Raw genomic sequence first — 25,196 nt, 5'->3', positions numbered from 1 at the left:
CTGCGGCACCGGCCTCTCTACTTCTTTATATTAATTTCACCCCATGGAAATTAGACCACCCTGTCACTATTTGTCATCTTAGAAAGTCCCAGCACTGCCCCCCCCATTCATGTTTTTCTCACATCTTGTGCTATTGTTTGGCTTATCTTGGTACTAGTGAATCTGGGAAAAAGTTCAAGTCTTTTAAATGTGGGTTTTCTCAAACCTTACGTTTCTTAGGATATATGTGTACATGGAAATAAGCTGGAACCTGATATATTGCATAACTATGGTTTGTATTAATATCTCTGAATATATCTTGTATTTACATATGTAGATGCAAGTGTAAAAAGATTTAGTTTTCTATGAGTATCATTCAATCAGCATAAAATATGAATGTTTTTCATTTCATTTTGGTAATTTTTTTAATCCTCAGGTATCATGTTACCCTTTTTAATTTATTTCAGAGACAGACACATGTGTGTGTTTTCAGAGATTCTATTTGCTGGTTCACTCTGCAAATTCTACAACTGTCAGGGTTGGACCCAGAACACAATCCAGGTCTCCCACTTGGGCAGCAGGAACCCAATCACCTGAGCCATTACCACTACCTGCAGGTCTACATTGGCAGGAAGCTGGAGTCAGGAGTCAGAGCTCGGAACTGATAAGGGATGTAGGCATCTTTAACCACAAGGCAAAACTTGTTTTAACTTAATAAAACTAAATTTGTTTGATCTAATGCCTGCTCCTTGAAGTTGATTTTTAGACATTAACTTAAAATATTTTGGCAAACTTTTAATCTCCATTACTTAGAATATTTCTAGGTCCCATGATTTGAAAGCTAGCTATTTCTTTTGTGAAAAATAAATTGAAATAAAGTCCCTCTTATTACCTAAGAGACTATTAGAAATTTGAATGTCCTACATTATTTATTCCTCACTGTATTTTGTATTTACAGATTACTAATTTTATATAATGTTCCAATATAATTTTGGCATTAAATACCATTAGCTATTTTCTATACAATAAACTATTATTCTTATACTTTAGAGGCAACCTTAGAACCAAGTAAATTTTTCATAATTTAGGGAATTGTTTCTGTAAGATATTAACAAATCTCATTGTTTGTGGGATGAGTGTGCTGGGTTACCGTTTCACCTCTGCTTCAATGGAACCCTGAGAAAACTAAGAATGACTACTGACTGGTTCTTTGCCTCTTGTCTGGGAGGAATGATTCCAGGTAGGAGCCAGAGCATGGGGCTTCCCTAAGCATAACGTACTTCATGTTACTGGTGTGTGTCTCCTCTTTGGGGACCCCAGAAAGCTATGTTCATGGATGTTTCTAGTCTGTACCAGTCTTGTTTCTGTACCATCTTAGCAGTCATCGTGCTGAACACCTGACCTCCCCTGTGGAGGCTAGAAAATATTCCCAGCACTCCTTCTACCTGATGCTGTGCTGCTGACATGCTGCCCTGCGTCACATTTTGGCTGACTGAATGTTGTTGAATTGTCCTGCTGAACCTAAGACCAGTGCTGCTGGTTGAGCAAAATGGGCACTGTATTGTCTTAAGTGTTGAATATGAAAAACACAATAACAGTTCTTCCTTTATTTTTCAGAAATGTGTTACAGACGAGTGCTTCTTTTTTGAACGACTGGAGTCTAATAACTACAATACTTACCGGTCAAGGAAATATTCCAGCTGGTATGTGGCACTGAAACGAACTGGGCAGTATAAACTTGGATCCAAAACAGGACCTGGGCAGAAGGCTATACTTTTTCTTCCAATGTCTGCTAAGAGCTGATTTTAATGGCACCATCTAATCTCATTTCACATGAAGAAAGAGAAACATATATTTGTTAATGAGAGGAAAACAAATGTCTACAGCTCAGCTTTGTTGAATGGCCAGGCAACTTTTTATCTAATAATAAAATGTTTAACCATTGCCTCAGTAAAGAAAACAATTCCTAGAGAATGTATAGACTTCCACCTTTTATATAGAATCTGCTGTTACCCAGTCAAGGTTACCTAGAACTATAATCTTTCTCACATATTTGCTTTATTTGAAAAGCTTTTAAAATATGCACATTTACAAATTTTCTTAATGGAAATCATATATTAGAAAATTAGTCATATTTATCCCAAAGGTTCATTATGTCTTATAGCACATATTCATTTACATGTACATCTTAAATTTAAAAAAAATGTAAAATGTGAACTTAATCCATTCCTATCATAGTTTTGTAATTCTCTGGCAGTTCTTTGTGATACAGTTTATAGAAAAGGCCTGTGTAAACTGCTGGAAGCTTTTCCATGGTCAGATCAATCTTGTCAAACCCTTCTCTGTACCCATATAGCAGCAGTCCCGCAACTCTGCGGGTGATGGGAGTTGTGTTTTCAGTCTTAACAAGCTCAGTGAGATCCATCCACTCACATCTTAAGCATTCATGCTGGCAAAAATTAATGGTGAATGAAAATGGCTTCAGGCGGCAGACAATATACATATCAGACTTCCCAAAGGCTCCCGGACTGGTGTGCTGCTGCCGGATACTCAAGAGGGACTGGAATTCTGATTCTATCCCAGTCTCTTCAAAAACTTCTCGAACTGCTGTGTCTCCTACACGGAAGACAGATGTACAAATCACTAAGGATCACATTTTCAGAAACGTCATCATCAAAGATTTCCAGTGAAAAGAGCATTATCTAAAGTTTCCAAAGCAAACGGAACTGCAACAAAGTTTTCAACACGAACTGCCTGCCTTTTGGATGTACTGAAATGGTATTTTCTCACCACTGTACATTTCAGAAGCTTTTGAAGTACTGAATATTCCTTTTGGCTACTACTTGGAGGCTTATTCAACCTGTACGTTTGTGGGGTCAGATCTTTTTAAACTCTCTTGTTCTGTTTCCCAAAAGGTAAAAGCATAGGTTACTAAAGTTAAAATGTATGTTGTAAAGCTGTATGAATACTCACATTCCTTTATAGTTCTTGATCATTATTCTATTCTTTATCATCCATTAAAACTGCCTCAATTGGTACATACCAGCTTTGCGAAAAAGTGATCTATTCCTCCTGGTACATGGAGTGCTTCAAAAGTTTGTGGAAAATGGAGTTAAGATGTTTATTTTGGTGTAAAAAATTTTAAAATCCATGCAAAAGTTAATGGGGGCTGTTTGGCATTGCAGTTAAGATGCTTCTTTGGAGACCTGAATCCCATATAGGAATGCCTGTGTCTGAGTCAGCTCTGCTTCCTATTCCAGCTTCCTGCTAATGCAGGCCTTGGGAGGCAGCATGTGAGACCTGCCACCCATGTGGGAGACCCAGACCATGTTCTCGGCTCCTGCATTTGGCCCAGTCCAGCTTAGACTTGAGGCATTTGGGGAGTGAAACAGCAGATGAGTGCTCTGTCTGTTCTGTCTTGTAGATAAACAAGTTTTTAAAAAATTTATAAAAGCAGTTGTCTTCCTTAAATTAATGGAACATATATGTTATGAAAAAAACTATGCATGGATTTCAAAAAGATTTTGAATCTAAACAACTTATCTACCATTTTCCACGTCCTTTTTGGGAGTCCCTTCAGAAGTCTGTAGAGCTGTAGCATCTACCAAACTAGGGGATTCTAACCTCTTCTGGTGAGCTCAGGTGGGCTGCACAGCCTCCAGGCCAGAAAGGAGATTCCTATACAACTTTCTGTGTGCACCTCTAGTTGTTCCTCTGTCCCCATCACAGATGAGTTTGAGATTTCCCTTGTTTCCTCTGAGAAGATTCCAATAACCTGGATACATTCCTTCAACACCAAAATGCTGCTGTCATTTCATCCATAATTTTCAAAACTGGGAATATATAGAATTTTTATAATACAACATTTTCATATTTTATAAGGTTGTCTTTTCACTTAAGTGCAAATTTCTGTGGCAAGACTTTTATTGCCATCAGTATATTTTTGTGGTTGCTTTTTCTACACATCCACATGGACTCCTCTAACTGGACTTTTCATAAATTTTCTGAGACTCTGCCATTGTCTCCCAAAGTGTTTCCAGGAAGCCTTTAACAAAGCTGCCTTCTCTGACCACTTTGCTGGGGAGACTTCACCATTGCTATAGAGGTTGCTGTTGTTAGTATTCTTTAATGCCTCCATTGTTTGAATTTGCCAAGTACTACTAAACGGTATTTGCCTTCTCAGCAGTCCTACTGGTGAAGAACAGACAAGTAAGAGGAAGTCAGAAAAATGTCTCAGTTCCTGTGTGCTTTGACTGCAGACTTTTGTACCAGTCCCCCTGGATATGCTCTTGTTTTGTGTTTAGGAAACAGTTTTGAAAAGATGGAGAGGAAGAGCAAAGTGTTCTAAACAGAAGGCATTTGTCTACCATTTTTAAACTGAAAGTATAAAAGACATTTAGGTTTCAGAGAAAACTTTCCTTAATAAGAATTATTTTTATGCCAAGTCAATACCTGTTTGATCTTAAATGAGTGTTCCTAAATATTCTATAATGTTGTTTAAATGTTTATTTTTGTTCTTCAAGACAACTCCACACCCTCAGCCATTTTTGTTTTGCCCATAGTACCACTAATCAAGAGCTGAGCATTCAGTTTATCAGTCTTGGCTGTTTGTACGTCCTTGAAGCACAGGATGGGGCCTGTGAGCTCATCTGCTCTGCTCAGCAGCCTCCAACTCTGAGAGAAGATTGAAAACCCACACTTCGTGGGGAGTTTTGATCTGTTTAACTTGAATATTACTGACTGGAGTTGAATGGAGAAACAAGATAGAGGATCGCTTCTATCTCAAGAAGGAAGAAATCTCTTTCCCAAGGATTTCAATATAAATTTATCTTGATTTTTAACTGCTTTTTTCTGTTCTATCTTAAAATTTTAATATACTATAAGCTAAACTTAGATAATATTCACTGTTTTATAGGTTTGAAGAATATAGAAAAATTAGAGGATTTTGCTAATGAAAGGGTGTGTTAAAATAGGGTACACTGTTTTGCTACAGAATTATAAATGGAGTTTATATTTGCTATTTCTATTTTGTAATATTTAATGATGGGATTAGGTTGAAAGAAAACAATGGGAAACATTTTGCAGAATGTGGGTTTTCCTAGTGTTTCCTCATGTGCTGATGAGCTCTGCTTGGACTCGGCTGCCTTGTGGATCTTTGGCTGAGGCACGCCACTCTTCCTGTCAGTAGTAATGAGATTTTTTTTTTAAAGGAACCTTGTAGATAATCTTTAAGAGTACTGTTTTATATTAAAGCCTTAAGGATTACATTCACTTTTGTGTGCGACACTCATTTTTTAAACACTACAGATAATGTTTCATTTACCAGGACTTCAGAGCCAAGATCCATTATAAATGTTTAACTGTGTGTGATGACAGCTGTCCTCAAGTATATTATATGCTTTCCTAAATATACCAGGTATAAAGAAAATTATTTAAATAATGTTTGAGTGATTTGACTATCATTAAGCATTTCTATTATTTTGTACTGTGTTATAATACAGAAGTCTCCAGCTATCAACATAGTCTTTTAGACTTGTAGCAATTACCACTTCTAACCGCTTTCAGGGTTTTATCAATTGTAAGGCAAATACTTTATCTGTACTCCATGTAGGAAATACAATGAATGCCAAGTGCTCTGCTTTCCTTAACTCCTCATGACTGGGGCATGTATATAGGTGAGTTCCTGTGACAGCCACAAAAACTTGACAAAAGTATGATGTCTTTAATTATCTAGAGTTAAGTATATACTTCAGAACATTTCTTAAATCTAAAATTATGCATATTTGGCTTGGTAATGTGTTCATTTATGCCTAGCTGTAAGTATATCTGAAATTCATTAAAAAAAAAATCTGGCATGACTTGGGAGAAGCAACTACACAAACCCTTTGTGCACTGCTGTTTGCCCAATATGGATTGGGTAAGAATGCCAAACCTAAGCTTAACTAGTTCCCATGTGTTTGCAAGTCACTGATGGTCAGTGTGAGATAATTAGGGGCTGTGGGATCTAGGCAAAAGGACAGTAATTATAGATTGTTAGGAGTTGGTGATGTAACATGTAGAGGGTATTTTACATGTGGATAATTTAAGAAAATTAAGTTTAACATATATACATTTTAAGGTAAAATATTGAAAGATAATTTAGGAAACTGCCTTAACTTAGTTGTGGTCTAAAGACAAGGAGGTACATGCATTTTGAGGGAAAGGTCATGGAGACATAAAATATGTATTGATTAATTAGGATGGAGATCAAATTTGACCCAGTGGTTTAAGGAATAGTAAGAAAATTCAGCTTCTCTTCTCCCATTTGCTGTAATTCAGAGATGTAAAGAACTCTGAAAGCTTACTCACATTTCCTTGTCTTAATTGTTGAGAACACTAAGTTGTTTTAGGGGTTATTTCTCATTTGAGACTTTTTCATATTTTTCATATATTTAATTTTTGGCTTCCTGACTTCAAAATAATTAGATAAAAAAATTTTAAGAGCAGAATTATGTCATCATTATAACTGACTTTATTATTTCAAAGTTCATTTAAAATAATAATTATCCTGTGATGGAACAGTTAGGGATTTGTATTTTCTCATAGTTTTAATTGTAATCATAAATAATTGTTAATGCTAAACTTTACTAATTAATATCCAAGGATTCTCTTTTTCTTACAAATTAATCTAGAAGCAGACCTAAACAGAAGGGGAGGGTAATGCTCCTAATGGCATTATTTATGCTAATGGAATAAGTTGTAATGTTAAAGTTTTGCTACTAATCTTCCAGAAATTTTCTTAGTCTGAACCAATTAGAAAGTTTAAAATCTTAACTATAAAGCAGAAAATAAATGCATGTATTTCTTCAACATTTTCAAGCTACTAAAAAATATGTAAGATACACACCGATGTCTTCTCCAGGCTCTGACAGGCCCCCAGGAAACTTCCACATATTTTTTAACTGCAGTAGAAAATCAGAAAATAAGATTAACACAGCATTATACACACACAGAGATTCTACAAAACCCACCCCATAATTGGTGACGGCATTAGAGAATTTCTTTGTTGGTAATTGCATGCAATTTTTTTGCCAGTTTCCTTCCCTCATCTTTCCTTCTTTTTCGGGGGAAACTGGTAACTGATGAAATCTTTTCCCACCTTTTTCTTGTGGAAGTAGTTCTGTTTCATTAATGTGATAAAATCTGTATAAATGAAACTTTGGAAAGAAATATCTACTGAATTTGTGTAATTAAAAGTATTCGCTGCTAGTTAATTATGAACAAATAGAATCTTACAGATGCTGCTATAAAGAAGTAGAAAATACAGTATAAATGTAATCACTAAAGTAATGCTATTTTAAACTTTCACATCTATTTTCTGTATTGTTTCTAACCATATATAATACCCAAGATTTCTGTTATATGTATTAATGATTTTATGTAAAATGTAATTGCTTTTCAAGGTTAGTGTGAATAAAAATGATTACTTTGTATTTTCTTGTCTATCATTTCTTTTTGGGGGGGAAGGGGTAGATGGGAAGATGTGATATTGGATAAACATAGATGGAAGTAGATTATTTAGAGATTACACTGGACAGTATTCTTCCAGTTGACAGGATTATTTCTCTCCTGTTGGAGTTGTTACATATCTCCATCAAAATGACCAAACTGAAGAATGGGAAATTACAATAACATTCTCACAAGGGAGGTAAACCAGTAGCCAGTACACTTTATACTCTTCATTCATAAAACAAGCTTGTGGACCTGGTGTGATTTGTGAGCCACTCATTTCCTGGATGACAGCTTCTTAAAGAATGTGTCACTTCTCAACTATGTTAGGTTGGAAACCAGTGGCCTGGTTCCCAGAGTTTCCACAGACTGTTTATTATGTGGGTACAAAATCCAGGCTTTCCACCCTTCTGTGTCTGGTTCAGGCTGGGCCTTAATTTATACAGCACATTATGCTTGCCTTTGTTAACATAGAAGTATATCTTTAACACAGCTTTACCCCAATACATTCATTGTCTTTTGGGTTCCATATTGAAAGTTTAGAGGCTTTGCTTCTATAGAAACTATACCATCTTTTGTGTGATAAGATTTCGGATGTCACACCATAAATTCTATGTGTGACAAATATAACAGGGCAGACAGATGCTTCCTAAAAACAGTAAAAATCAACTTTTAAAATCTTGATCTGGAATTGATCTTAAATGACCAGAGACTGTTGATTATATTTGGAGAGAAGAACTTGATAGAAAGGGGAAAATGCTAGATAAAAGATTGAAGAGCTCACACAAATTTGGTTATTTTACAGAGTACAGCTTAGATATAGAAATATTAGTTATATTTTTATGCTGGTAAGTAGTTTGTGACATTTTCTGGCACCACTTGGGTTTAAAGAGCTGATTTTGTAAAAAACAAACAAAAACTCCTTGTCCCCCATGAAGCTGGACCCTGAGTCCTAAGTGTTAAGAGGCCTAAATTCTGTGGCTTGAAAAACCTGACTAAAATCCTAGGTATCATCAATAGTGAGGCACGCATGTCTTCCTATTCTTTTTCCCTCTTTATATTAAAAAAAAATCCCATTAACTGGATTGGCAATATATGAACAATATTAAAATATACCTAACATATGTTGAATGGTTACTACATTCCAGGCATGACTCACATTGAAATTTACCAATAACCCCATGGGGAACTATTGTTCCCACTGTAGAGGTGATAAAACTGAGGGCAAAATCTAAAGTGCCAGGGGTCTCACAGCTAAACTGTGTGGTAAACTTCAGGGATAAAACAGCCATATTTAAAGAAATATTAACAGTTGATATTTTCTTACTAATCCTTAACTACATGCTTTTTCATATGCCTTTTGATCTTTTCCTGGGATCTAATTGGAATGTCCTGCATAAATCCAATCAGACGTTGTATCTTAGATGGAACATTGCTGCAGGGCTTCTGAATTTGTACTATAGTGTTTTTCTCAGTAGTTCCCTTTTTTACATTCAGATGATATTTTAGTTATTGGAAAGCATTGAAGTTGATTGTTCATACTTCCCTGTATGTTTCTATACATCAGACATATGCAAGGTCACATTTTTCTTGCCCATCTATGTGCAGTTACACTTCTGGCAACATGAGGGGGAAAGGGAAGTGGTCTTTTCCACTTAGGAAATTTTAGCAGCACTGTTCATTTCCACTTGTGAGTCACAGGCAGAACTGGTAGTCTCTAATTCAGCTTCTGTGACTGATAAAGTCAGTGCCTAAATTGCCCATGACAGATGGTTGCCTGGCCTCTACAGATTCTTTGAATCCTTCAACAAATATTGAAAGGTAGGGAGTGGTAAAGATGCCACCTGGGGCCGGCGCTGTGGCTCACTTGGTTAATCCTTTGCCTGCAGCACTGGCATCCCATATGGGTGCCAGGTTCTGTCATGGTTGCTCCTCTTCCAGTCTAGCTTTCTGCTGTGGCCCGGGAAGGCAGTGGACGATGGCCCAAGTGCTTAGGCCCCTGCTCCCGCATGGGAGACCAGGAGGAAGCACCTGGCTCCAGGCTTCAGAATGGCATAGCTCTGGCTGTAGAGGCCATTTGGGGAGTGAACCAACAGAAGGAAGACCTTTCTGTCTTTCTGTCTATCTCACAGTCCTAACTCTGTCAAAAAAAAAAAAAAAAAAAAAAAAAAAAAGCCACCTAGTACTCCCGCATGGAATCCCGGCTCTGCTCTCAATTTCAGCTTCCTGCTAATGCATCTTCTGGAAGGCAGCTGTGATCGCTCAAACATTTGTGGTTCCTGCCATGATGTGGGATACCTGGACTGAGTTCCTGGTTCTTGGCTTTGGCCTGGCCCAGCCCCACCCATTTCAGACTTTTGGGAAGTGAACCAGCAATGGGCGACTTTTCACTTGCTCTTGCTCTGTGTATTTTGAGTGTTTCTGTCCCTCTGCCTTTCAGAGAGGAGAGGGGAGGGAGGGAGGGAAGGAGGAAGGAAAGGAAGGAAGGAAAGAAAGGGAGGATGAAAAATGCTAGGAGGGAAGCAATGAGAAAGTATGTGTATGAGAGAAAGATGTAGAGATTCCTTCTATGCTTGCAAATATCTTACTGCTATGTAACAAAATACTATGCAGCTTCTGGGCAAGTGCTGTGGTGCAGTAGTTTAAGCCACCAATTGGGGCCACTTGCATCCCTTACCAGAGTGCTAGTTCAAGTCCTGGCTCCTCCACTTCCAATCCAGCTTCCTGCTAATATGCCTGGGAAGCAGTGGATGATAGACCAAGTATTTCAGTTCCTGCCACTCTTGTGGGAGACCTGGATGAAGTTTCTGGTTCCTGGGCTTTGCCCAGTCCTGGCTGTTGAATGCATCTGGGGAGTGAACCAGCAGACAGAAGATTACTCTTATCAAGAGTATGTATCTTTTACTCTTTTATACTCACAAGCTTAATAACACTGTTCTTACAGTTATTGTTTTATTTTTATTTTTTATTTATTTAAAAGGCAGAGTTACAGAGATAGGAGGAGAGAGAAAAAGAGAATGAGTAAGCGAGCTTCCATCAGCTGGTTCACTCCCCAAATAGCCACAATGGCCAGGGCTGGGCCAGGCCAAAGTCAGGAGCCTGGAGCTTCCTTTGGGTCTCCCATGTGGGTGCACAGGCCAAAGTAGTTGAGCCATCTTCTGCTACTCACTCTAGCTGCCCTAGCAGGGAACTGCATCATAAAGTGGAGCAGCCAAGTCTTGAACTGGTGCCCATATGGTGTCTCTAACACCTAACACCACAACGTCAGCCCCCTCTCATAGTTATTTTCATGCTATCGTTAACATTTCTTCAATAAGCTATTTTTACTTTGTGGGAATCATGTTTGAATTTATTTTTTTGAAGGGTCAAGAATGCTAATCAACTGTGTACTATAAACTACCTCAGGGAGCCAAAACCAAAAGGATTATTATTATTTTTAAATAAATTTGCATTTTCAAAAAAGATTTGTTTTGAAAGGCAGAGTGACAGACAGTGAGAGAAAGAGACCTTCCATGTGCTGGATCTCTCCCCAAGTGGATACAATAGCAAGGGCTCAATCAGGCTGAAGCCAAGAGCCTAGAACTCCACCTGGATCTCCCACATGGGTGGCAAGGGCCCCAGTACTTGGGCCATCTTCTGCTTCTTTCAGGTACATAACCAGGGAGCTGGATTGGAAGCATAAGAGCCAGGATTTGAACTGGCACTCTGATGCTGGAGTCTCAAGTGGCAGCAAAACCTACAACACCAGCTCACAAAAGGATTCTTAATAAAGGCTTCCTCTGTTCCTTATAGAGTCTCAAATCTTAATAAAGGTTTTCTAAAAACCTTAAATACAGATCACCCCCCAAGATTCTGAATAGTGAGAATTACTACTTATCTCCCTCTTAATCATTAAATCATTTCCCTTTTCTCCATAATATATTTCTCTTTCCACACTTGTTCTTACTTCTCTCTCAGGCCACAAACATGTACTTCTTAGTATCATTGATACCTGAACTAAAGAAAATTATCCCCAGCAATAAACTATCCCATCTGTACCACATATTAAAAACAACAACAACAACCTATTACCCTAAAAACTAAACACCATTCAAGAGAAGTCTTTTATTCAATATGTATGTAGGCATTGCCACTGGCTGTTTACTCCTTCTATGTTTTACTTCATTTTCTGGTGTCATTTGCTCTGGTTTAATGAAAAGAATACAACTCTTCCAGCCTGAATTCTGATTCTGTTAATTACTAGTTGTATACTGTTGAGTAAGATTATAACCTTTCTCTAAATGTGTTTTTCTTAAAAATGGGGATAATAAGTATGATTATTACATAAAAATTTTTTCATGGGAGGATTTTGTTAAATAGCTGATTATTTGTTTAACTGGTCTTATATATACTGAATTAGCAAAAACATACTGACATTAAAATAGCTGTTTATCCTGAAAACTTCATCACCCAAGATTAGGAATGAGCACTTTAATGGAGGAACACATTTCTCAGTGCATGGTTGAGCATGCTTATAATTTTTAGGGGCTGAGGCCTTGGCAGAGCTGCCTGTGCACTACAGGATGGTGCTACCACTTTACTCAGGTTTTTAATGCTCTTCATATAGGACTGTTGGTTCTATGAACCATGAAAAAAAATCATTTAGGAAGCTTCTAAGGTTAATCACTCAAAAGATTCCCCAGCCTAGAGATATGACCTTCAGTTGACTCTAAAGGCTAATATAAAAGTAAATCAGCATGGAAAAAGTCTCCATTTAAATCTGTATAAGTAAACAGTACTTATGAATTCAGTTACTCAAAATGGCTAAAATAATGCCACTGTGGATTGGTCCTGAGTTTTCCCTCTACCATGGGATGGGATGAGGACTGTCAAAATGTTCATGGAAAATGGAATTTAAAAATAAGTTGATTTTGGTGCAAAAGATGTTTGAAGGGTAGATGTTGTTGCACAGTGGGTTTAGCTGCTACTTGGAATCCCCACATCTCTCACCAGTTTGCCAGTTTGAATCCTGACTACTTTACTTCTAATCCAGCTTTATGTTTTGTGCCTGGAAGGCAGTGGATGACAGCCCAAGAATGAGAGTCTCTGAGATGAGGATGGAGTTCCTGACTTCTAGCTTAGGCCTTGTCCAGTGCCAGCTGGAGGTTCCAAGATGACAGAATAACAGGGTGGTCTGATATCCACAGGGCAAAATTAATATAAAAAAAAAAAGTGGAGAAAGTATACTCTCAGGGCAAAGGTGCAAGGGAAACTGCAGAGGGAGATCTGCAAAAGCAGCAGAAATGGCCCAGACTTGTGTGGAAGGCACAGACACGCAGCAAAGACAACAGAAGACCCAGCAGCTTGGATTCGGGAAAGAAGGCACCTGCTCTGGTACCAGGTGAGATTGGACTCCACTGGTGTACACTGTTGTTGATACAGGGGGAGGGAAAGCTTAGTGGATTGTATCTTTTTGAATCTGGTTGGAATCTCTCAGGGCAGTGGGGCGAATGCTCACGAAGAGTGGAGATTAAAAAAAAAAAAAAAAAAAAACAACACATCTCTCTCTCCCCTCCTCCCTCCTACAACACTGACCTGCAACCAGTGGTGGGAGAGCTAGCATCATTTTTGGACACAGGCACCTAGCAGCCACCCCAGCTTGTGTGCACACACCCAGCAATTGTTAGGGTCGCCCTCCACCCAGTCGTGGGGGCACCTACAGCAGTGCAAAAGCCACTGACAGAGCCGGTCTCTACTGCGCCAGCTGCACTCACCTTCTGAGGGGGAGCCATCTGAACAAAAGGGAAGTGCCGCCTGCAGGACTCTGTTATGTGCCCAGCACGACTATGAAGTGAGCAAGGCTATGGTTGGCAGATATTATGCACCCCTGTGATCCAGAGATCTTACCAGAGAGAAAAACCTGCATACTCCACTGACATCAAATCTGGTTGGGAGGACAGAACTTGATCCAGTGGACTGGAACACATATGGACAGTGGCCCCGGGGGTACCTCAGTCCCCCTGTGGTCAGAAAGGGCTAGTGGGGTGGAGTGGCTCCACTTGCACTCCTTGACCTTGAGAGCTCTGGGTGCTGACACTGATGAAACACTGTGATTGTGTGAGAAGAGACAGGGTATAGGTGGTTGTGGGGCAATCAGAGTGCTGGGGCGCACTCTCAGCTCCTTGGTTGCCTAGAATATCTCATAGCAAAGGAACAGTGCTCATAAGAGGGGCTGTACAATCACATGGGTGGTTCTTATGGTGGTACAGATGACTGTTGAACATACTGGGGGCTAACACCTGAACATTTCTCAGCTTGGAGTAGGAGCAGTGGTCCCACCAACAGAGGTGACCATTTCTCTCCATCCAGATAACCAGAAGAAAGCTACCATGCTCAACTTTGGTGTTACCTCAGATACGTGCCCCATCCGGGATCACTGACCAGAACTCCCTGAAAACACTTACCACATACCTCTTGGTATTCACTGAAAGTTCAGACATTCCACTAAGCCACAGAGGCATAGCTCAAAGATAAAAAGCCTTCAGAGGAAAAAATTCTAAAAATACCTAAAAATTAATGCAAAAATTCAAGAAACAAGAATAAGGAAGATACTATAACCTATAAAGGAATACAACATTTCAATATTAGAATGTGAAGATGAAGAGACTGAGGAAATGCCAGAAATGGAATTTAAGAAACTAATCATAGGACTACTCAAAAGTAATCAAAAGCAAATCCACGAGTTAAGGAAAACAATATATAATATGAATGAAAAATTTTCCCATGAAATTGAGATTTTAATGAGAAATGAAAATAAAATACTAGAAATGAAGAATTCCATAGATAAAACAAAAAATTCAGTGGAAAGTCTTAACAACAGAAGAAAGAATATCCAAGCTAGAAGACAATCTCTAGAAATTTTAGAACAAAAACAAGAAGAAATTAAACTTACTCAGTGTTGCAGATATATGGGATACTATCAGCCCAACATAGGGATCTCACGAGTGCCTGAAGGAGTGGAAAAAGAGAAGGGAATAGAAGGCCTAATTAGTGAAATAATTACAGTAAACTTCCCTAACTTGGAGAAAGAAAAGAAAGTACAAATAGAGGAAGCAAATAGAACTCCTAACAGATATCACCAGAGAAGATCTTCACCATGACAGATTTCAGTCAAACTCCATAGTAAAGCATAAAGAAAAGATTCCAAAATGTGCAAAGAGAAATGCGAGACTACCTTCAGAGGATATGCAATTAGACTCACAGCTAGCTTCTCATCAGAAACCCTACAGGCAAGAGAGAATGGAGAGAATAACAAAATATAGTCCAAGTCTTAAGTGAAAAAAGGTGTCGACCCAGAATATTGTATCCTGCAAAGCTCTCATTTATGAATGAAGAACATAACAACAAACAAATTGAAAGAATGTCATCACACGTCCAGCCATACAAAAAGATGCTAAAGGATATGTTACATAGAGAAACACAGAAAGAAACCCGCCATCATGAAAGAATGTAAAGACAGAAAATCCCCCAAAAGTACAAAAGAAATCCAAAGTAGACAACAGGAATATTCACAGAAAAATGGCAGGGCCAAGTCTTTATTATCAATAGTCACACTGAATATAGTCTCAACTCTCCAGTTAAAGATACAGACTGGCAGAATGGATTAAAAAACAAGACCCATCTATTTGCTGCCTACAACAAACACACCTCACCTACAAAAATACACACAGACTGAAAGTGAAATGATGAGAAAAGAGATTCCATGCAAATGGAAGAAAAAGGGGTCAGGTGTAGTCATCCTAATAGCAGACAAAATAGACTTTAACACAAAAATTGTTAAAAGAGACAAAGAAGGGCACTATGTAATGATGAAGGGATCAATTCAACAGGAAGACGTGACTATAATAAATATATACACACCCAATTACAGAGTGCCTGGCTCTTTAAAAGATCTGTTAACAGACCTAAAGGGAGACACAGACTCCAATACAACAGTAACAAGGGACTTCAACATCTCACTTTCATCAACGGATAGATCAACTAACAGATAATCAATAAAGAAACAACAGAGCTAATCGACAACGATGGACCAAATGGGCCTCATTGGTATCAACAGAACTTTTCACCACACAATTCCAGGATACACATTCTTCTCAGCAGTGCATGGAACTTTCTCCAGGATAGACCATATTCTAGGCCATAAAGGAAGTCTCAGACAATTCAAAATAAAAAAATCATACCATGCACCTTCTCTGATCAAAATGCACTGAAGCACAAAAGCAACAACTCAAGAATCTCCAGAACATATGCAAACACATGGAGACTGAACAACATGCTCCTAAATGAACAGTGGGTCATAAAAGAAATCAAAAGAGAAATTTAAAAATTTCTGGAAATGCATGAAGATGGCAATACCTCATATCAAAACTTATGGGATACAGCAAAAGCAGTGCTAGGAGAGAAGTTTATAGCTATTAGTGTCTACATCAAGAAACTGGAAAGTCACCAAATAAATGAGCTGTCAATACATCTAAGGGTCTAGAAAAAAAGCAACAACCCAAACCCCAATTTAGGAGGAAAGAAATAATTAAAATTAAGGAAGAGCCGCGGCTCACTAGGCTAATCCTCTGCCTTGCAGCGCCGGCACACCGGGTTCTAGTCCCAGTCGGGGCGCTGGATTCTGTCCCGGTTGCCCCTCTTCCAGGCCAGCTCTCTGCTGTGGCCAGGGAGTGCAGTGGAGGATGGCCCAACTGCTTGGGCCCTGCACCCCATGGGAGACCAGGAGAAGTACCTGGCTCCTGCCTTCGGATCAGCGCGGTGCGCCGGCCGCGGCTGCCATTGGAGGGTGAACCAACGGCAAAAGGAAGACCTTTCTCTCTGTCTCTCTCTCTGTCACTGTCCCCTCTGCCTGTCAAAAAAAAAAAAAAATCCCACACTAAAATTAAGGAAGAAATAAACAAACAATATGAAAGATCAATGAAATAAACAGCTGGCTTTTTGAAAAAATAAAATTGATACACCATTGCCCCAACTAATAAAAAAGAAAAGGCGGGGGGAGGAGACTAAAATCAATAAAATCTGAGATGAAAAAGGAAATTTTACAACAGCTATCACAGAAGCAAAAAGAATCATCAGGAATTACTACAAAGAGCTGTATGCTAACAAATCAGAAAACCTAGAAGACATGGATAGGTTCTTGGACACATACAACCTACCTAAATTGACACATGAAAACACAGAACACCTAAGCAGACCAATAACCAAGATGGAGATTGAATCAGTAATAACCCTTCTAACAGAGAAAAGCCCAGGTCCAGACAGCTTCATTGAAGAATTCTACCAAACATTTAAAGAACTAATTCACATTCTTCTCAAGCTATTGAAAACAAGTGAAAGAATCCTCCCAAACACCTATGAAGCCTACATCACCTTAATTCCTAAGCCACAAAAAGAGATGACAAACAGAACTATAGACCAATAATCCTGATGAACATAGATGCAAAAGTCCTCAACAAAACACTAGCCAATTGATTCCAACAACACATCAGAAAGAACATTCACCTGGAGAAGTGGGATTTATTCCTGGTAGGCAGAGATGGTTCAACATCTGAAAATCAATAAATGTGATTAATCACATTAACAAGCTAAAGACCAAAAACCATATGATTATCTCAACAGATGCAGAGAAAGCATTTGACAAAATTCAACATCGTTTTATGATGAAAACCTCACACAAACTGGGTATAGGAGGAACATTCCTCAACATAATCAAAGCAATTTATAAGAAATCCACAGCCAGCCTCCTAAATTGGGGAAAATTGGAGGCATTCCCATTAAGATCCAGAACCAGGAGCTGGCGCCGTGGCTCATTTGATTAATCCTCTGCCTACGGCACCGGCATCCCATATGGGCGCTGGTTTCTAGTCCTGGTTGCTCCTCTTCCAGTCCAGCTCTCTGCTGTGGCCTGGGAAGGCAGTGGAGGATGATGGCCCAAGTTCTTGGGCCTTGCACCTGCATGGGAGACCAGGAGAAAGCACCTGGCTCCTGGCTTCGCATCAGTGTAGCTCCAGCTGTAGTGCCCATTTGGGGAGTGAGCCAACGGAAGGAAGACCTTTCTCTTTCTCTCTCTCTCTCTCACTTTCTAACTCTACCTGTCAAATAATAATAATAAAAATAGATCCAGAACCAGAGAAGGATGGTCACTCTTGGGGTCTGGCAATGTGGCGTAGTGGGTAAAGCCGCTTCCAGCCGTGCTGGCATCAAGACCTGGAAGAAGCTCCTGGCTCCTACCTTTGAATTGGCCAAGGTCTGGCCATTGCAGCCATTAGGGAGTGAACCAGCAGATGGAACACCTCTCTTGCTCTGCCTCTGCCTCTCTGTAATTCTGCCTTTCAAATAAATAGACATTAAGACAAAACAAAAAAACCAAAACCAACCCAAAAACAAAAATAGCACAACTACTATTTAATATAGTCCTAGAGGTTTTAGCCAGAGCCATCAGGCAATAAAAAGAAATCAAAAGGTACAAATAGGGAAAGAAATCAAACTATCCCTATGTGCTGATGACATGATTCTCTATATAGGGAACCCAAAAGACTCCACAGCAAGACTACTGGAACTCATAAAAGAGTTTGGTAAAGTAGCAGGACATAAAATCAATACACAAAGATCAATAGCCTTTGTAGGCACACACGTTGCCATAGCCAAAAAAGAACTTCTAAAATCAATCCCATTCACAATAGCTATAAAAAATTTAAATAACCTTGGAATAAATTTAACCAAGGATGTCACAAGATCTCTATGATGAAAAGTACAAAACACTAAAGGAAGTAATATAAAAAGACACAAAAAAAGTGGAAAAATCTTTCATGTTCATGTATTGGAAGAATCAACATCTTCAAAATGTCCATACTACCGAAAGCAATTTACAGATTCAATGCGATACCAATCAAAATACCAAGAACATTCTTCTCAGATCTAGAAAAAAATGATGCTAAAATTCATATGGAAACACAAGAGACCCCGAACAGCTAAAGCAATCTTAAACAACAAAAACAAAGCTGGAGGCATCACAATAGCAGACCTCAAGACATACCACAGAAAAGATGTAATCAAAACAGTTGGTACTGGCAGAAAAACAGAGGTGTAGACCAAATGGAGCACAATAGAAACTCCACAAATAAATCCACACATCTACAACCAACTTATATTTGACAGAGGAGCAAAAATCATGCCCTACAGCCAAGAGACTATCTTGTCTCTTCAACAAATGATGCCGGGAAAATATGAAACAAGACCCCTACCTCACTCCTTACACAGAAATCCACTCAAAATGAATCAGAGACCTAAATCTATGACATGATACCATCAAATTACTAGACAACATTGGTAAACCCTAGAAGACATTACCATAGGGAAATACTTCTTAGAAAAGACCCCAGAAGCACAGGCAGTCAAAGCCAAAATTAACAAGTGAGATTACATCAAACTGAAAAGCTTCTGCATTGCAAAAGAAACAGCAAGTGAAGAGACAACTGACAGAATGGGAGAAAGTATTTGCAAACAATGCAAGTGACAGAGGATTAACTTCTAGAATCTATTAAAGAGCTCAAGAAACTCAACAACAACAAAACAATCCAGCTAAGAAATGGACAAAGGACCTGAACAGACATTTTTCAAGAGAGGATATTAAAATAGCCAACAGACACATGAAAAAATGTTCAGGATCACTAGCCATCAGGGAAATGTAAATCAAAACCACAATGAAATTTCACATCACCCCTGTTAGAATGGCTCTCATACAGAAATCAACAAACAACAAATGCTGGTGAGGATGTGAGGAGAAGGGAACCTTAATTCACTTTTGGTGGGACTGTAAACTGGAAGAGCCACTGTGGAAGGCAGCATGGAGATACTTCAGAAAGTTGAATATAGACCTACCATATGACCCAGCCATCCTAATCCTGGGAATTTATCCAAAGGCAATGAAATTTGCATATGATGGAATTATCTGTACTCCGATGTTCATTTCAGCTGAATTTACAATAGCTAAGAAATGGAATCAACCAGATGTCCATCAACTGAAGACTGGATAAAGAAATTATGGTACATGGTACATATAAACACTATGTAATACTATACAGAGATTAAAAAAAAATGAAATCCTCTCAATTGCAACAAAATGGATACAACTTGAAATTATTATACTTAGTGAAGTAACCTAGTCACAAAAAGACAAATATCATATGGGGTCTCTGATTTATGGTAACTAACAGAATATTTAAAATGTAATATATAGGAGGGAAACTGACACTTTGACATGTGATGATTTTGAACAGCCCTTGCCTTAACTGTTGGGAAATCATGTTTTTCTTGTTTGTTTTTTGTTATTTACTTCTTTTTTTCTTCATTCTAATTGGTGAACTCTACTTCATGTAGGGTTAATCTTTTCAGTACAAAAATTAACTATAAGTTGATCTCTGTAAAAAATAAAATGGGAAAGGAAGAGGGAAGAGGAAGAAAGGCGGGAGTATGGTTGGGAAGCAGGTAGAGGGAAAGAAGCATCATGTTCCCAAATCTGTATATATTAAATGCATGATGTTGTATTCATTAAAAACTTTAAAAATATTTTTAGAAATTCAACCAAATGAGTAGTTCTCAAAAATTCATGGAAAATATGTACTGTGAAAAAGGTATGCATATGTTTCTTAAGTTTCTGCAGCTAAAGAAACTTATCTTTCTATTTCATTTGGTGTGAACTTTTTGAAATCTCCTTGTCCTTATTTATTTGTGTAGTCATTAGGGCTTGGATCTTCCTTTCTTTCTTCACTACCTTGGAAACCACTAGCAAACATTCCAGAAAACACCAGAAATCATTTTTTTTTAAACTAAGATGACCAAAATTTAGAGAACACTGAACACATCCGTGTTTAATACAGAACCGTAAACATTTTAGTGGTTTTTACACTGGAGTTCAGACAAATTTAATAAGCAGAGTTTTGACTATTTCTTTGTTTTAAAAATATAGCTCGACTCAGTTTTTTCCTTTTCAATCAATAAAATACAGATTATGCTGGGAGTTTGATTTTTGCATGCTGAACCTATTACGTCATTTGTCTTGGCAGTGTTTATATGGAAAAAAAAAAAAACTACCGTCAAACATCAAACTGTCTAGGTTGAGAGTGAGACAGTTCAGCCATAGCTGCCCAGAAGCTCCTTTTTTTTTTTTTTTGTTCTGACTGCAATACAATTTTTTTTAACATCATTAGACCTAGGTTTGTTTTCTATGAATTTCTATGTTTTAATAAATAATTATATAAGTAGATTATTATTTGGTAGATTAATGCATGCTGAAAAACTGCCTGGAGTTGGACAATCACATTACCTGACTGTCTTTTAGTCCTTGTTGGAGTCCTTAATAAAGTTTGACAAAGTTCCAAAACCTGGTGTGCTGTTCTACAAATCTGCATAGTTCCCCTTTTCTTTCTTCTCTTAGACCAGATAACATCTATATGTAATTGTACATATATATAATACATATAAATCTTATGCATGTGTAAGATATATGAAATAATAGTACTGCATGCAGTATTTTGTTTGATCACCTAGTCTTTTTTTTTTTTTTTTTTGACAGGCAGAGTGGACAGTGAGAGAGAGAGACAGAGAGAAAGGTCTTCCTTTTTCCATTGGTTCACCCCCACAATGGCTGCTGCAGCTGGCGCACTGCGCTGATCTGAAGCCAGGAGCCAGGTGCTTCTCCTGGTCTCCCATGCAGGTGCAGGGCCCAAGGACCTGGGCCATCCTCCACTGCCCTCCCGGGCCACAGCAGAAAGCTGGCCTGGAAGAGGGGCAACCAGGACAGAATCCGGCGCCCCGACTGTGACTAGAACCCGGTGTGCTGGTGCCGCAGGCAGAGGATTAGCCTAGTGAGCTGCTGTGCCGGCCTGATCACCTAGTCTTAACTCTTAAATTTTATCAATGGGCAAAGTTAGGTCCTGAGAGGCTCAGAGATTTCCAAAAATCAAACAGCTACTTTGAGTAACACACAAACCTGAGGAACCCAGCTCTCCTAATCCAGTTTAGACTCCACAACTTCTTTTGTTACTTGAATCAGGAGAAGAGTAAATGAATGCTGGGGACAGTACTTTAAATGTAAAGACAAGACAGATAGCTGGGCCAGCACTGTGGTGTAGTAGGTTAGGCCTCAGCTTATGGTGCCAGCATCCCATACTGGTGCCAGTTCATATCTCAGCCACTCCACCTCTCATCTACCTCCCTGCTAATGGCCTGAGACAGCAGTGGAAGACAGCCCAAGTGCTTGGGCCCCTGCACCCACGTGGGAAACTTGGAAAAAGCTCCTGGCTCCAGCCTTCAGATTGACCCAGCTCCGGCTGTTACAACTACTTGGAGAGTGAACCAGAGATGGAAGACCTCTCTCCGTCTCTAACTCTGCCTCTCAAATAAATAAATATATATATATATTTTTAAAAAAAGATAGCTATAAGGACATACTTAAAAGAAAATGAAACTTTTATAGCATCTCTTTACAAGTAACTTCTCCATACTGAGTATTTTTTCAAATTTACCAAAAGAAATTAACCAATTTTTAAAATAATTTAAAAATAAATTTTTTTATGGGGCCAGCACTATGGCATAGCAGGTTAAGCCGCCGCCTGCAGTGCCAGTATCCCATGTGGGTGCCAGTTCGTGTCCCGGCTGCTCCTCTTCCAATCCAGCTCTCTGCCATGGCCTGGCAAAGAGGTAGAAGATGGTCTAAGTCCTTAGGTCCCTGCACCCCTGTGGGAGACCCAGAAGAAGTTCCTGGCTTGCAGCCATCTGGAGAATGAACAAGCAGATGGAAGACTTTCTCTCTCTCTCTCTCTCTCGCTCTCGCTCTTGCTCTGCCTCTCTGTAACTCTGACTTTCAAATAAATAAATCTTAAAAAAGATAAAATAATTTTTATCATTTTTAAGTAATTTTATCTCAGAAGCACACGGGGAGGGGCAGAGAGAAGCTTTCATCCATTTATTCATTCCCAAATGCCACCAACAGCAAGGCCAAAGCTGGGAGCTGGTAACTCAACCCAGATCTCTCATGTGGGTGTCAGAGACTCAACTACTTGAGCCATCACCTGCTGCCAAGCAGAGTCTGCATTAGTAGGAAGTTGGGATCAGCAGCAGAGCTAGAACTCAAATACAGACATTCTGTTATGGGATTCAGACAGCCCAACATGATCACCAGGCCAAACACCTGCCCCTAATTAACTAATTTATGTTAATTATATATGTGGTATTTGTGGATAATGTTTGGGCTTATCTTCTGTTGTATTAGAGTTACAGTATCTACTTTTAGCCTAAACTAACTTAATTGAACAAAATCCTAAAAAAGTTTTCTCTGATCTTGAATCGTTTATTAATTATATGCAGTGCCACTTGGCCTTACAGCAGTAAGACCTGGATGAAAATATAAATAAAACAATTACTACAGGAAGCTTTTCTTTTGTAGGTTATAATAGAATGAGATGGGGGTCATCTAGTGTCTTTCACAATTTCTCATATATAGGAAAATCATTCTATGTTTTGGAAATCTGTTCTTAATGCTTGAAATCAGTGTGGAAAACTGGGGATTATCACTCCTACATGAAATGAGTCCTTTATGACTTTGTAGACTTTGCTCAATCTTTCTCTTTCTAGATTGTAGAATTTGAAGTCAGAATGGCTAGATTAGAATCTTCCACTACAGTATCTGTGTAATTTGGAGAACATTAATTAGCCTCTTTGTGCCTCAGTTTCATCTTTAAAATGGGCATAACAATCCTAAGGGATGTTGTAAAGATATAAATTAGCTACTTCATGTGAAGTGCTTATATCTTCAAGTAAACACATACAGTGAATACAGAATACATATTGTACACACACAGACACATGGACAAATACACACACATAATGGGAAGTAAAACAGGAATAGGAGATCAGAAGTAATTGGAGGGGGCAGCACTGTGGCACAGGAGGAGAAGCCACTGCTTGTAATGCATCCGTATGGGAGTGCAACTGTTCTGCTTATGATTCAGCTTCCTGAAAATCTGCCTGGGAAGGTAGCAGGAGAGACCAAGTACTTGAGTGCCTACCACCTACACAGGAGACCTGGAGTGAGTTCTGGGCTCCTGGCTTCTGCCTGGCCCAGACCCAGCTGTTGTGGGGACTTGGGGAGTAAACCTGCGGATGGAAGATCTGTCTCTCTCTCTCTCCCTCCTCTGTTACTGTCTTTCAAATACATAAATAAATGAATAAAAGAATCTTAGAAAAATCTTTTTTTTTTTTTGACAGGCAGAGTGGACAGTGAGAGAGAGAGACAGAGAGAAAGGTCTTCCTTTTGCCGTTGGTTCACCCTCCAATGGCCGCCGCGCTGCGGACGGCGCACCGCGCTGATCCGATGGCAGGAGCCAGGAGCCAGGTGCTTTTCCTGGTCTCCCATGGGTTGCAGGGCCCAAGCACCTGGGCCATCCTCCACTGCACTCCCTGGCCACAGCAGAGAGCTGGCCTGGAAGAGGGGCAACCGGGACAGAATCCAGCGCCCCAACCGGGACTAGAACCTGGTGTGCCAGCGCCGCTAGGCGGAGGATTAGCCTAGTGAGCCGCGGCACCGGCTGAAAAATCTTTTTTTTAAAAGAAGTTATTGGAGAGCAAAGAGGGCAGAGGGGGCCGAGTTTTGCAGAATCCTAAAGTCAAAGTAGCTATGCTGCAATCAAGCATTCCTTTTCTGGTTAAGGGCAGATGATACTGATAACAGATTAGCTTTCAATTGTTCATAAGTATACACAGAAATCAAAAAATAAGAACATTAATGACTCAGAGAGATTATTCCATATATAGAACTACACTTTTCTTTAAATCATTCATTTGGGGCCAAAATGGAGAATGCTTACATATTTCATTTCTTTTTTTTTATTTTTTATTTTTTGACAGGTAGAGTAGACAGTGAGAGAGAGAGACAGAGAGAAAGGTCTTCCTTTGCCGTTGGTTCACCCTCCAATGGCCACCGTGGCCAGTGCACCGCGCTGATCCGAAGCCAGGAGCCAGGTGCTTCTCCTGGTCTCCCATGGGGTGCAGGGCCCAAGGACTTGGGCCATCCTCCACTGCACTCCCAGGCCACAGCAGAGAGCTGGCCTGGAAGAGGGGCAACTGGGGCAGAATCCGGTGCCCCGACCGGGACTAGAACCCGGTGTGCCAGCATCGCAGGCGGAGGATTAGCCTATTGAGCCGTGGCACTGGCACATACTTCATTTCCTTTTAAGAGATAATTAAATACTAGGAAGAAGAGAACACTTGTCTCCCTAGCACTTTAAAATATAAACTTCAGTTACCAAGTGAGACATTTTGCCTAAAACTGAAGTTCAACATGTTCTAAAATAATCAAGTTCAAAGTTTCCTACTAAGAGACACATATTATTCACATGGTCCCTGAACTGCACCAGACAAGAAAGCTCTCTGGCTGTTTAACTTTCTTTCCTGATATGATGTCAGCAGTTCCTACTTCCAAATAATTTATTTCAAATAATGGCAAACTGAGTCCTATCTAGACATGGAAAGAATGCAGACCTATGATCTCACTGCTATTTTTATATCTGAACTCTATTAATCTCTTTAGTTTATGAAAAGGAACTGGTGTGTTACCCCCTCTATTTTTCAGCTGTTTTGTTTCTCATTGTCAACTATTTATCAGATGATGCCTAAAATTAACCTTTCCTCTG

At 39.2% G+C, this 25,196-nt stretch overlaps 2 protein-coding genes across 9 annotated transcripts in view; one reads left to right on the top strand and one right to left on the bottom strand.

The window, feature by feature from the left end:
• Nucleotides 1–7,451, top strand: part of FGF2 (fibroblast growth factor 2) — an 89,512-nt gene extending 82,061 nt beyond the window's left edge. Inside the window, exon 3 of the mRNA XM_002717238.5 lies at nucleotides 1,597–7,451. Coding sequence (XP_002717284.2) covers nucleotides 1,597–1,782 — 186 coding nt within the window. The 3' untranslated portion in view covers nucleotides 1,783–7,451. The remainder of the gene's footprint in view (nucleotides 1–1,596) is intronic.
• NUDT6 (nudix hydrolase 6) overlaps nucleotides 2,021–25,196 on the bottom strand; it is a 55,616-nt gene continuing 32,440 nt past the window's right edge. For 6 of the 8 annotated variants that reach the window (XM_070047626.1, XM_070047629.1, XM_051819841.2 and 3 more), the window contains 2 exons: nucleotides 6,866–6,920; nucleotides 2,021–2,595 (listed from right to left, as the gene is read on the bottom strand). In XM_070047626.1, the coding sequence (XP_069903727.1) occupies nucleotides 2,198–2,595; nucleotides 6,866–6,911 (444 nt within the window). In that variant the 5' untranslated portion in view covers nucleotides 6,912–6,920 and the 3' untranslated portion in view covers nucleotides 2,021–2,197. Of the gene's footprint in view, nucleotides 2,596–6,865; nucleotides 6,921–14,398; nucleotides 14,455–17,007; nucleotides 17,026–25,196 lie in introns of those variants that run through there. The other 2 variants (XM_070047631.1, XM_070047630.1) reach the window with 2 other exon arrangements.

The sequence above is a fragment of the Oryctolagus cuniculus genome, chromosome 8 (assembly GCF_964237555.1).
Source record: "Oryctolagus cuniculus chromosome 8, mOryCun1.1, whole genome shotgun sequence".
NCBI lineage: Eukaryota > Metazoa > Chordata > Mammalia > Lagomorpha > Leporidae > Oryctolagus > Oryctolagus cuniculus.
The sequence above is the reverse complement of the archived record's forward strand: the minus strand, read 5'-3'. Positions and strand labels throughout refer to the sequence as shown.